The sequence below is a fragment of the Cuculus canorus genome, chromosome 11 (assembly GCF_017976375.1).
Source record: "Cuculus canorus isolate bCucCan1 chromosome 11, bCucCan1.pri, whole genome shotgun sequence".
Lineage (NCBI taxonomy): Eukaryota > Metazoa > Chordata > Aves > Cuculiformes > Cuculidae > Cuculus > Cuculus canorus.
In genome coordinates this window covers 9,301,368-9,312,288 of record NC_071411.1, presented here as the reverse complement: position 1 = coordinate 9,312,288, position 10,921 = coordinate 9,301,368, and the positions used below count along the sequence as shown (strand labels likewise).

The window sequence follows — 10,921 nt, the reverse complement described above, 5'->3', positions numbered from 1 at the left end:
CAATAAATGTGCAATGCATGATCTATCACTACCTGAAACATAAACTGGACAACCCAGTTCCTTAGTTCCAGTGGAACTGAAGAGCGGTTGCTCATTGCAGGAGACACATAGGGTAATGCCATTTTCTTCAGTGTCTTTGGTGGTGAGGCATTTGTTGCAGAAATTAGCTGCAGCATTAATACGGTTAAACAAAAAAGATGGATCCTAAGTGCTTATACAGAACTAGGATAAATCTTGAATATACGGGTCTCAGAAAAAAAACCCTACATGCTGTACTGCTCCATGTTGAATCTTTCCTCAACAAGAATACTGAACATGCAGATCACTGGAAGAGAAGAGATTTGATATGAGCAAGTAGGACAATTAATTTAACGCACTGAAAGTCTTCAGCCACATTCAACCTTTCCTGAAGACTCAGGACTGTTATCTCACTGTCCTATGGATTTCAGAAAATTTCCTTTTTCTTTTCAACTTTTCATCATTTGTTTGCTATATTAAATGTACCCTATGAGACAAGTAATCTGTTAACTTTCTGGCTGCCACCCCATGCTGCTCACAATGACAGGAACAGGAGAGAAAATGTCTGCTGGGCTTTCACATTTCTGACTCACTGCCTGTCCCTGACAATGTGGTTGGGATTTTTTATTTCTGAAATATCTCACACTAGCCTCCATCAGATGGGAAGACAGTGAGTGCTGCTCCAGCCTTGTTTATATCAAGATAGTTTTCCATATTTACAACCTTACTCTAACGATTCTGATCTCCATTTAGAGCTGATCTGGGCCACCCACCTTTCCTTTGGCCACCCCACCAGCACCTAAAACCTATTAATTTTGACATAGCTTGGAACAGCAGCTTCAGTCTCTCACCTTTCTCCATCACAAAACCTGGATTCATCAAATCATCATCACAAGCTGGATTCAAATCTGTTCCCACCTCCCTCACACCCCTTGTTTGTTTACCAGATTTGCCAATTCTTTCACTATACAGCCTCCCCTTGCCTGTCACTCCTTACCAAGAAAAGCTTTGTTTAGAGCTAGCCATGCTATCCCAAATCCAGTGTTAGACTTTCAGAAGTGCACCCATTCTATGTGAACACTTTGTAAAAAGTCTGTCCCGCAGGAGCTTAAAAAACTCTTAGTTTAACAGCATGGCCAGACAGGGACCAGTAATCCCTAATGTTAAATCGATCAAAATAGAAGAACTGGCACACTCAGACAAACCTTGTAGGGCACCTATTTTGTAATATCTGCAACTACTGAGTGTTTTGGAAGAAAGTGAAGGACATCCCATAGTACAACAATCCTGGTGTAACTCATCCACCAGAGAAAGTACCCCCTTATCTCTGCTGCCCTTCCTCAGGAAAACACCTGCTGAAATCAAATCCAAAGGTTGCTTGAAGTAAGGAATGAGTGAAATTCCTGGCCCAGAGCATTGTGCACGCAGAAATGGTTGATGTTAAGAGGAAAGTGCAAATGTGAGCCCAGCACTGCGATTTCTTAAGCAGCTCCTGCCAGCGGTGCAGTTTCAAATATCAAAGTTTTACAAAAACCTAGATGCTCCTCTGGGCAAACGTTTTGATCTCCATGGTGAAAGTTGAACTCCGCTCCCGCTCAAACCAGTGCAAGGCCACAGGTTTCAGGACACAGTGAAGCCTCCACAGCTGGTCCAAAACCAGCAAGCTTGAAGCGCAGAAGAAATGAGGCAGCTCTTCTGCCACTGAATGATGTCAACTCCCACCTCACAGGGATTCATCAGAACAGAGGATACCAAAAAAATGAGTAGCAGTTCAGGCACCAATAGCGCAAGGTTCCTGTAAAAATGCAGAATGCTCAGGGGTAATATCTGCTGTATTGGGTTGGGTTTCTTTAATTGTTACTAAATCCTCCCCAGATACCAGCCCTGATTAACCCTTTAGGTGTCCTAAATGCATAAGACCACAGAGTTTGCATTTCATATCACGATGGAAAGCAGGTATGGAAACAGAGGATTCCCTTACAGCTTCCTCCAGCCCAGCAGCTACCGCTTCTCCAGATATTTTGTTTGAGTGAATTTGAAGGGGTTTTTTTATCTCTTATTTTGTCTAAAATTTTCCAAAGTGCAGGGTTCTATTACAGACTCAGCCTGACTTCTGCACCTTCAGGGCATGCAGATGATTTCTATTGTGAGTGGCCAGGTGTCTTGCATAGGGCAAGCACGGGAAGCCCAACACTTCCAGGAAGCCCAAGCTCTCTTAAGACTTACCCATCCACCGGTGAACTAATCATTGGATCATGCTGCCTTCCACTTACTGCTACTGATTTTAGCATTATTGTCTTGAGTCTGCCCTTCCATTTAATGTAGGGCTTTATCTTGGTTTTGTCTTGATGGCTCGGTTCACACCCCTTTGCACTTCAGCCATAGAATAAAGGGGAGATTGCTGAAAGACTCTCAGTGATTTAGGTTCAACAAAATCCTGACCATCTTTGTACCCTAATCTGAGAAGTGGAGAAGTGGAGCAATATTTGCCTGTCAGGGAGGCTTTAGAGAAGAAAAAGTTTTCCATGGTAGATTGAGACCAGCAGCTACTATTTAATAGCTCAGCTCCTCTGAGTTATGATCTTGAACTCAGATCAGCCTTGGAAGCAGTTTTCCTTGCAGATCCCTCAGATCATCAAGAGAAACACCTCGGTGCGGTAAAGAGCTTCTCTTCTTCATTGACACCAAAGAAATTAAAGGCTTTGGTTTTCAGATAACCTAGGCTTCAAGGTGATCATTTCCCAACGTGTGGCTGAATCTATAAGACGTGGTTGCAAACCTCAGCCCGGAGTATGATTCAACCAATCAGTTTTCCTGAGTAAATGGAAATTCCTGACTGCTCTCCAAATGCCTCACAAGTCTTGGATGCTCCTAACCAGCACTCATGACGTGAGATTAGCTGGCACCCTGACGGTGGCCAGGCTATGCTGACAGCATTTCCTCCCTTCTGCGTAAGTGTAGCACTTCAGATCTCTAAGGATCTTCCAAGAATCTGAACTACTTGAGGAAAAAACATTTCACCAGATCTAATTTTTGCATGTGTTTAATTTCCCACTTTTTATTAACTGAAGAAGCTGGTTGTGACTTCATCAGTAAAGCCACTTGCCTTATTCTGGCCATGTTCATCTCCACCTGCCCCCAATTCCTCTCAGTCCAGAACCTGTTGCAAACAGACCGCGGTGTGACACGGGCTTCCTCCCCTTGTTTCCTGCTTTGCCTAACTTTGACAGTGTCCATCAGGAAGTGACCCATCTCGCAGTCAAGGCAAGCCTTGCCAATGTACTTCAGCAGGTCCTTCTCCCTGCAGTCACATCCGTTGAAAACACAGACCCTGCAGCCCAGCTTCCTCTCCAGTGGACATCTGTTGACAAACAGTCAGGAAGGAGAAAGGGGAGGGGGGCAGAAAAAAAGAACAACTTTGCTTTGCAACAGAAAAAAATACAAGTGCAAATGCTTGGACTAAACGTCTTCCCTTTCCTGTTTTGCTCCAGGCTTTTAGATCTGTCTTCTCCCAGTGTCTGGTGCTCCAGCTGCCACACGCTCTTCCCCACAGCATCCCCACACCCTCACCACTGAACAGAGATGAAGAGCAGAGAGTGGGGACTGTAGGGAGGGCACTCGCGGAGGGGCCATGAGCACCAGCTAAGAGGGGTGCATCACCCAGTGATCCGCTGGAGCATCCCAAGGGATGTGCTTGGTCTGTTTTTACTGAAGAGGGGGTGGAGGCAGAGCTCCAGGCTGCCATGAGGGGTTCGTGCCATCTTTGCTGAGCTGAATTCCTTAAGCAAACTAATAAAACCAAGCTCTCATCTCCTGCATAACGGAAGTTGGAGACCTAGGTAAATACCACAAATGGATTATAAGTGGATTATATAAACTGCCTTAAATTAAAGAAATATTCAGTCCCTGCTTATCATCACATACATCTTTTGGGGATGGGCTGAAGACTCCCCACTAAAAGTAATGCAGCAGCTCTAAGTGTGAAAAAAATATCTGTCTAAGGAAATTAGCTGTTGGTATGGATCACTGGGTAGCATCAGATAGAACAGGAGATAGGAAAGGTAGAGATTTGGTAAGTGAAGTAATTCAAGCCTTTATGAGTGAACAGGGAATTAAGCAAAGGCTGCATATATCCTGCCACCCACAGCACTCTGGAGGGGTAGAAAGAATGAAGCAGGCTATTAAAAATAAACTCAAGAAAATTATAGGGCAATATGCAAAGCAATGGACTGAAAAATTACCAGTGATATTAACAGCTTTAAGAAATGCAACAGCTCATGTGCCAGTTTACATGCATGGCGTGTTTTGTTTGGACAGCCCATGCCCCACACATGAAACCCTAATGATCCTGACGGTGGTCAGTTGGAATGGGAAAAACATCACAAGAGAATGAAGAGAAAATGTAGGCTCTGGTGGAAGAAGCGATAAATAAAGCAAGGAAAAAAATGAGGAAAATAAGAATTGAATTCATGTATATGTGGTGATGCTGAGGCCAAGTAATGGTTTTGAGCCTGGGTAAAGAAAACCATGCCTTAGAACTGAAGTGGAAGAGGCCCTGATTTGTTATCAGTATGAGTTCAGTAGCACATAAGTGAGACGAGGGCATTGGTACGTATGAATGGCTTCAAGAATGTTGGCATAGAACATAAGTGACAAACACAGCCCTGCGAGCTCCTGTTTGTGACACCTGACGTTAGGGCCAAGACAAGTGACCAGATCGAGCCACAGCTCCTTCCTTCAGTTTTCAGAGATGCGATTTCTTTTGAGCTTGCTGTGTGCTGAGGGGGAAGCCAGCCTAAATAGCCACCTTCTCAAACTGATATTGCAGGAACTGTCTACCTTCTTGGCCAGTCACAAGTGAGTCCGTACTTACTCACTCCTGTAGGTGCTGAGAAACATGTAGGAAACTGAGCATTTACCAGATGTACTTCCAGTAGATTTAGGAAACAATTTAAGGAGTAGATCATGCAGAGCATATAACCAAAATAACACTGCAAAAGGCTTGAATCGTCCAGCTCAGGGGACAAATCAGGTACTTGTGATTGTGAGGCCCCTCTCCAGAACATGAGTTCTCATGATTTTATTGAATATATCACTGCTGATGAAATATAGCCCACCACAGTAATCCTAATCTTGGGGCATAAGTCTGGAATAAGAGTGAATAACAGAATGGTTTGGGTTGCAAGGGACCTTCAAAGATTAACTGGTGAGTATCTCAGCCTTCTCAATGACGGTTGCCACCAGTTCTCCTGTCCCTTGCAACCCAAACCACTGGAAGTACCAAGAACCAAAGGACTGGAGTGAGTAATTGTTTGTCCAGGCTTGCTACCTAATGACATGTTGTCATAGCTTTTAATGCACAGGCATGCTTGAGGTCAAGTGCAAAAGTTATGTGTTACTGATGCTTTAAAGCAGGTGATCCACAGCACCAGGGTAGAGTGTACAAGATTAAATCCAGTAATACGTCATTTTGATATCTGTCCTTTACATAAAAGCATTTAAATCAGATTACAACATGATACTAAGAAACCTGCAGTGAATGGGATGTAGTAGTTTGTTCCCTTAGAGAAAGTATGTTACCTCTTAGGTTTTATTAGAGAACAGTGAAGTGCAGATTTGTCTTTAACTCCTGGTGTTGCAGAAGGTTCTGCCTTGAAGGTACAATGTTTCTGGCAGCTTGGTTTAAAGCAGTTGGCGACCTGTCAAAAGTAAAGGCGGTTGGGTGGAATCACCCAGAGCTTTAAAAAAGTCAGTGTTCGCCCCTTCTAACAGGCTCCATGCTTGCAGTAAGAGCAACCGCGGTAACCAAGGACAGTAAGTGATGGAAGCACAGGTGGCTGGAGGGAGAGAGAGATGCAGAGATGGATCAATGGATGGCTGGATAAAGAGATGGATGGATGGATGGATGGATGGATGGATGGGAGAGGTAGATGGAGGGAGAGGTAGATGGAGGTACAGATGCAGAGATGCATGGCTCGGTGGAGGGATGGATGCTTGGACGGATGGATATGGAGATGGATGGATAGATGGAGCAGGGATGCACGCATGGGCGGATAAGCAGCTCTGACTGGGCCGCCTCGGGCTGTCTCAGCGCGGGCGCGGGGCCGCCCTGGGCCGCAGACGCTGGTTTGCTGCCGCCCGGCGGCCAAGCGTCGGTACTGCGCGTGCGCGGAGCCGCAGCGCCGGTGCCACCCTGTGGGCGAGGAGCGGGGCTGCGGCGGGGAGGCGGAACCACGGCGGGAGAAGGGAGAGGGGAGAGAGAGGGAGAAGGGGGGCGTCCCCAGAGCACACAGCGGCGCCCGCAGCTCGTGCGGGGGGCTCTGGATGGCGGCCTGTCCTTGACTCAGCAGCACCGAGGCTTTTCACTGTCTTTAAAATAAGTCAATTTTCTTCCATGGGAAGTGAAAAAAAAAAACAAGAAAGAGAACGCGCCCCGAGCGGGGCATTCTGTCTTGACTTTTTGAAAATACAATTACTTCGATCAAACTTAAATAAGAAACATCCCCACTTTCGGTCACAGCAGCTCCGCATTAGCTCCGCGTACGGCCACGGGCGCCCCACCAGGGTCGAGTCGAGCCCCGCGGTCGCTGGGACCGAACGGGGCGCGGGAGGGCGGGGCGAGCGAGAGCCCCGAGTCACGTGACACGGGCCCAGGTGGAACCGGAAGCGGAAGTGGGAGCGCAGAGGGGGTGCCGGCGCGCGCGGCTGCGGCCCCGCTGAGGGGCAGGTGGGGCCTGGAGGGGTTGCGGGGCCTGTGGGGAGCGGGGAGGAGGCCGTAGGGTGTGGGGGTGACGGGAGGGAGGCCTGGGGGCGGCCATGGGAGCGTGTAGGGGCCTGGGGGGCGTGTGGGGCCGGGAGGCGGGGGACTGTGGTGCTCCCTGAGAGGGGACCTGGGGGGCCGTATGGGGCGGAGGGTGGGGCTGCGCCGTAGGGATGCATGGGGTAGGGCCGCGGGGTGCTGTGAGGGGGTGTATAGGGCAGGGCGAGGGGGTTACCACAGGGGTCAGTACTGGGGCTGTGGGGGTTCATCTGAGAGGGTGAGGCAGGTGAGGGAGCTGCTCAGTGGGCAGGGAGCTGCCTGGGTCAGGAGGGTGATGGGGGGTGGGGGGCGCGGAAGGTGTCAGTGGGGACTGAGGAAGCCAGAAACACCTTTTAGGGTGAGCTGGAGGGGGTACCGTCCCCTAGGAGTCACTATCCAAACCAGAGGCCTGTCTGACCAGATTCCTGCCCCCCTTCAGGACCACCACAGCCCCTCCAGCCCCGGCGATGCCGATGGTCTCCTTTCCACCATGCTCCTTGTGTCCTACTCTGCCTGTGCTCTCCTCCTGGCTGCTTGCCTGGCGCTGGAGCTGGCGGCCTGCCGCTCCCGCCACCCCGCCACTCCCCACCATGCCAACCCAGCCTTCCGCCACTTCCAGCGTGGCTACTACTTTGGCTATTTGCCCGCACTCGCTGCTGACTGGCTGCAGGGACCCTACCTCTACAAACTGTACCAGCACTACCACTTCCTGGAGGGACAGATCGCCATCCTCTACGTCTGTGGCTTCGCCTCCAGCATTGTTTTTGGGTTGGTTTCCTCTTCTTTAGTAGACCGATTGGGTCGGAAAAAGTCCTGTGTCCTTTTTTCCCTGACCTACTCAATTTGTTGTTTGGTCAAACTCTCCCGGGATTATCTGGTGCTGGCAGTGGGGAGGGTTTTAGGAGGGTTGTCCACAGCGTTGCTCTTCTCCGCCTTTGAGGCGTGGTATGTCCACGAGCATGTGGAGCGGTATGATTTTCCAACTGAGTGGATTGCTGTCACCTTCTCCCAGACTGCTTTTTGGAACAACGTCATCGCCGTCGGGGCAGGAGGGGCAGCTGATTTCTTCGCTGAGTGGTTGGGGTTGGGCCCGGTGGCTCCATTCATGGTCTCCATCCCCCTCCTGGTGCTGTCGGGGGTCTTTGCCGTGAAAAATTGGGATGAAAACTATGGAAAGAAACGAGCTTTCTCCAAAACCTGCGGTGATGGTTTGAAGTGCCTCCTCTCCGACCGGCGCATCCTTCTCCTCGGCACCATCCAGGCTCTGTTTGAAAGTGTTATCTACATCTTCATCTTCCTCTGGACCCCTGTCCTGGATCCCCACGGCGCTCCTTTGGGCATTGTCTTCTCCAGCTTCATGGCTGCCAGCATGCTGGGCTCCTCGCTGTACCGCCTGGCCATCTCCAAGAGATACCACCTCCAGCCTATCCACCTCCTCTCCCTCGCCGTCCTCCTGGTCTTCTTCTCCCTCTTTATGCTCACCTTCTCCACCAGCCCCGGCCAAGAGAGCCCTGCCGAGTCCTTCCTCGCCTTCCTCCTCATCGAACTCTCCTGCGGGCTCTACTTCCCAGCCATGGGCTTTCTCCGACGGAAAGTAGTGCCAGAGAAGGATCGTGTGGGGGTGATGAACTGGTTTCGCCTCCCCCTGAACTTACTGGCCTGTCTGGGCTTACTGGTCCTCCACGACAGCGACCGTCAGACAGGCACCAGGAGCATGTTTGGCCTTTGTGCGGCCGTCGCGCTGCTGGCTCTGCTGGCCGTCGGCCGCCTCTTCACGCTCAGCCGCCACGATGCCGAGCTCCGCCTGCCCGCTCCTTCGGGACAGAGCGACACCGCTGATGCCGTGCCCGAGCTGTGACAGGGCCCTGTGATATGTGTCACCCTCCGAGAGACTGCGGAGGGGGCGTGGCGACACCCTGACCCACTGCTACTGGGTGAGTGGCCCCCCCTGGTGGCTGGTGACCCCCAAGGTGTCCTTGTTCGCACTGCCTCTGGTGGCAAGGGGGCAGAATCACATGGGGAGGTGTATTCTTTTTATAATAATAACAAAATAAAAGGTGTTTCTGCAGATCCCGCCCCCTCCCGCACAATTTTTGCGGGGAACCTGCTCTGGATCTGCCTCCCTGCCCGGCACCAGCGGCTGTGCAAGCTGCACACTGGACCCTTGTCCCAAGCAGCGGTGCACAGAGCCACACTTGCACAATTGTTCTTGGTGCATGGGGGCTCCGTGCACACCAGCATTTGGTTTGCACGATCATCCCTGGTGCGCAGGGGCATTTCTGCATCCACTGATTTTTCTGTTGCACCAAGACATGACTGTCCCACTCCTCACAGAGCCGTGTCTCCAGCGCCTCACTGCATGCTGATCTGCCAGCATCCCCTTGCACACTTCCCCTCACGTCAGGGCTGCGCTGGGCAGTGAGTCTGGTACCTCGCTGCACACCGGCAGCCGCGTTGCATGCCAGTCCCCACATGCCTGCGGCACAGGTGTCCTTGCACACTCAGTTCCCCTTGCACAGGCATCCTTGCACACCCATTCCTCACTGCACAAGCATCCTTGCACACCTGCTCCACCTGATACAGGTGCTCCTGCACACCACAAAGCTGATGTGCACTGGTCCCTGTGCACCAGCACCCTGTTGCATGCTGCCTGTGTGCGCACCACCAGCCACCCCTGCACATCCGTGCCTGTAACGTGGGGGCCTTTGCACACCCACAGCCATGGCGGAGTTACGGATTTACACACATGGTCTGCCATAATAGGGTCCAACCCTGGGATCCCACTGATTAATGACAGATCTGGTTTCCAATTCTTTTATTAGTTCTCAAGTGACAGCTTGAGCTGGGTGCCTCCAGAGGTGGACCCTTATCCCAGACTGCATCCCCCAATTATACCTGTACCACCTAGCACTCAATCCTCAAGTCCAACCCCAAATCCAGTCCTTTAATTCTGTCTGGTGGTCTTTTGATTTCTTATGGAGTTTAACTTCTGAAGTAACCTCATTCTCTTGGGATTCGGCCTGCTGAAGTGGGTCCAGAGGAGGACCACGAAGATGATCGGAGAGTTGGAGCATCTCACCTATGAAGAAAGGCTGAGAGAGCTGGCATTGTTGAGCCTGGAGAAGAGAAGGCTCCAGGGAGAACTTATAATGACCTTCCAGTACCTAAAGGGAGCCTACAAGAAAGACGGGGACAGGCTTCTTATCAGGGCCTGTTGCAACAGGTCAAAGGTAATGGTTTAAAAGAGGGAAGATTCAGACTAGGCATAAGGAAGACTTTTTTTATGATGAGGGTGGTGAAACACTGGCACAGGTTGCCCAGAGCGGTGGTTTATGCCCTATCCCTGGAAACATTCAAGGTCAGGTTGGACAGGGCTCAGCGAACTGCTTGGGTTAAAGATGCTGAGGGTTGTTTCAGTTACACAGCAGTCTTGGCTGGATTTGGGGGTTCATGTAGAATTTACCCATGTAGAGCTAGAAGCATTTGGACAACACCCTCACACACACAGGGTGAATATTTGGGTTATCCTGTGCAGGGACAGGAGTTGGACTCGATGATCCTTGTGGGTCCCTTCCAACTCAGGACATTCTATGATTCTATGTCCCTGTTCATTGCAGCGCGGTTGAACTGGATGCCCTTGAAAGATTCCTTTCAATCCAAACTATTCTATGAATCTATCAATTGTTTTCTTGGTCCTTCTCTTCATTCCGCTCCCATCTGCTGGATTCACAGAGTTCTGTGTTTGTAGCATATCCTGCTTCTGTCTGGAAAAGGGTTAATTTCCTGGGTTTGGTGGGGAAAGAGCTATGGTTCACCAGAAGCTGGGAGGGTTCACAGCCCTGGCAGCCGACCCAAACTGGTCAGCAACCGGTTTGGGGTTTGAGTTTCACAGCACAGGTAGGGTGCAGCCATGCACAGCTTGGTTGGAATTTGGATGAGGGGTTTCCTACCTGGGAGCGGCCCGGCTTTGGTCTTCTGGGTGGGGAGCGATTTGCATTGTGTGTCACCTGTTTTGTATATTCTTTTATTGTTGCTGTTGTATTTTCTCTCCCTTTGCTGCCCTGTTAAACTGTTCTTATCTCAGCCCACAAGTTTTACCTTTTC

General features: G+C 50.4%; 1 protein-coding gene and 1 long non-coding RNA gene across 3 annotated transcripts; one reads left to right on the top strand and one right to left on the bottom strand.

The window, feature by feature from the left end:
* Nucleotides 1-1,821: 1,821 nt before the first annotated feature.
* LOC128853312 (uncharacterized) lies at nt 1,822-7,636 on the bottom strand. Its single transcript, XR_008451765.1, has 3 exons — nt 7,497-7,636; nt 5,599-5,717; nt 1,822-3,379 (listed from the first exon to the last, which is right to left on the bottom strand). It is a non-coding gene; the product is annotated as an uncharacterized LOC128853312 (long non-coding RNA).
* MFSD5 (major facilitator superfamily domain containing 5) lies at nt 6,670-10,900 on the top strand. Of its 2 annotated transcripts, XR_008451764.1 has the most exons (3): nt 6,670-6,745; nt 7,257-8,751; nt 9,847-10,900. XR_008451764.1 is itself a non-coding variant. In XM_054077035.1 (2 exons), the coding sequence occupies exon 2, from the start codon at nt 7,308-7,310 to the stop codon at nt 8,673-8,675; it is 1,368 nt and encodes a 455-aa protein (XP_053933010.1). In that variant the 5' UTR covers nt 6,670-6,745; nt 7,257-7,307; the 3' UTR covers nt 8,676-10,900. The 2 variants fall into 2 exon arrangements, 1 of the variants encoding a protein (XP_053933010.1); XM_054077035.1 differs by having other exon boundaries at nt 7,257-10,900.
* Nucleotides 10,901-10,921: the final 21 nt, after the last annotated feature.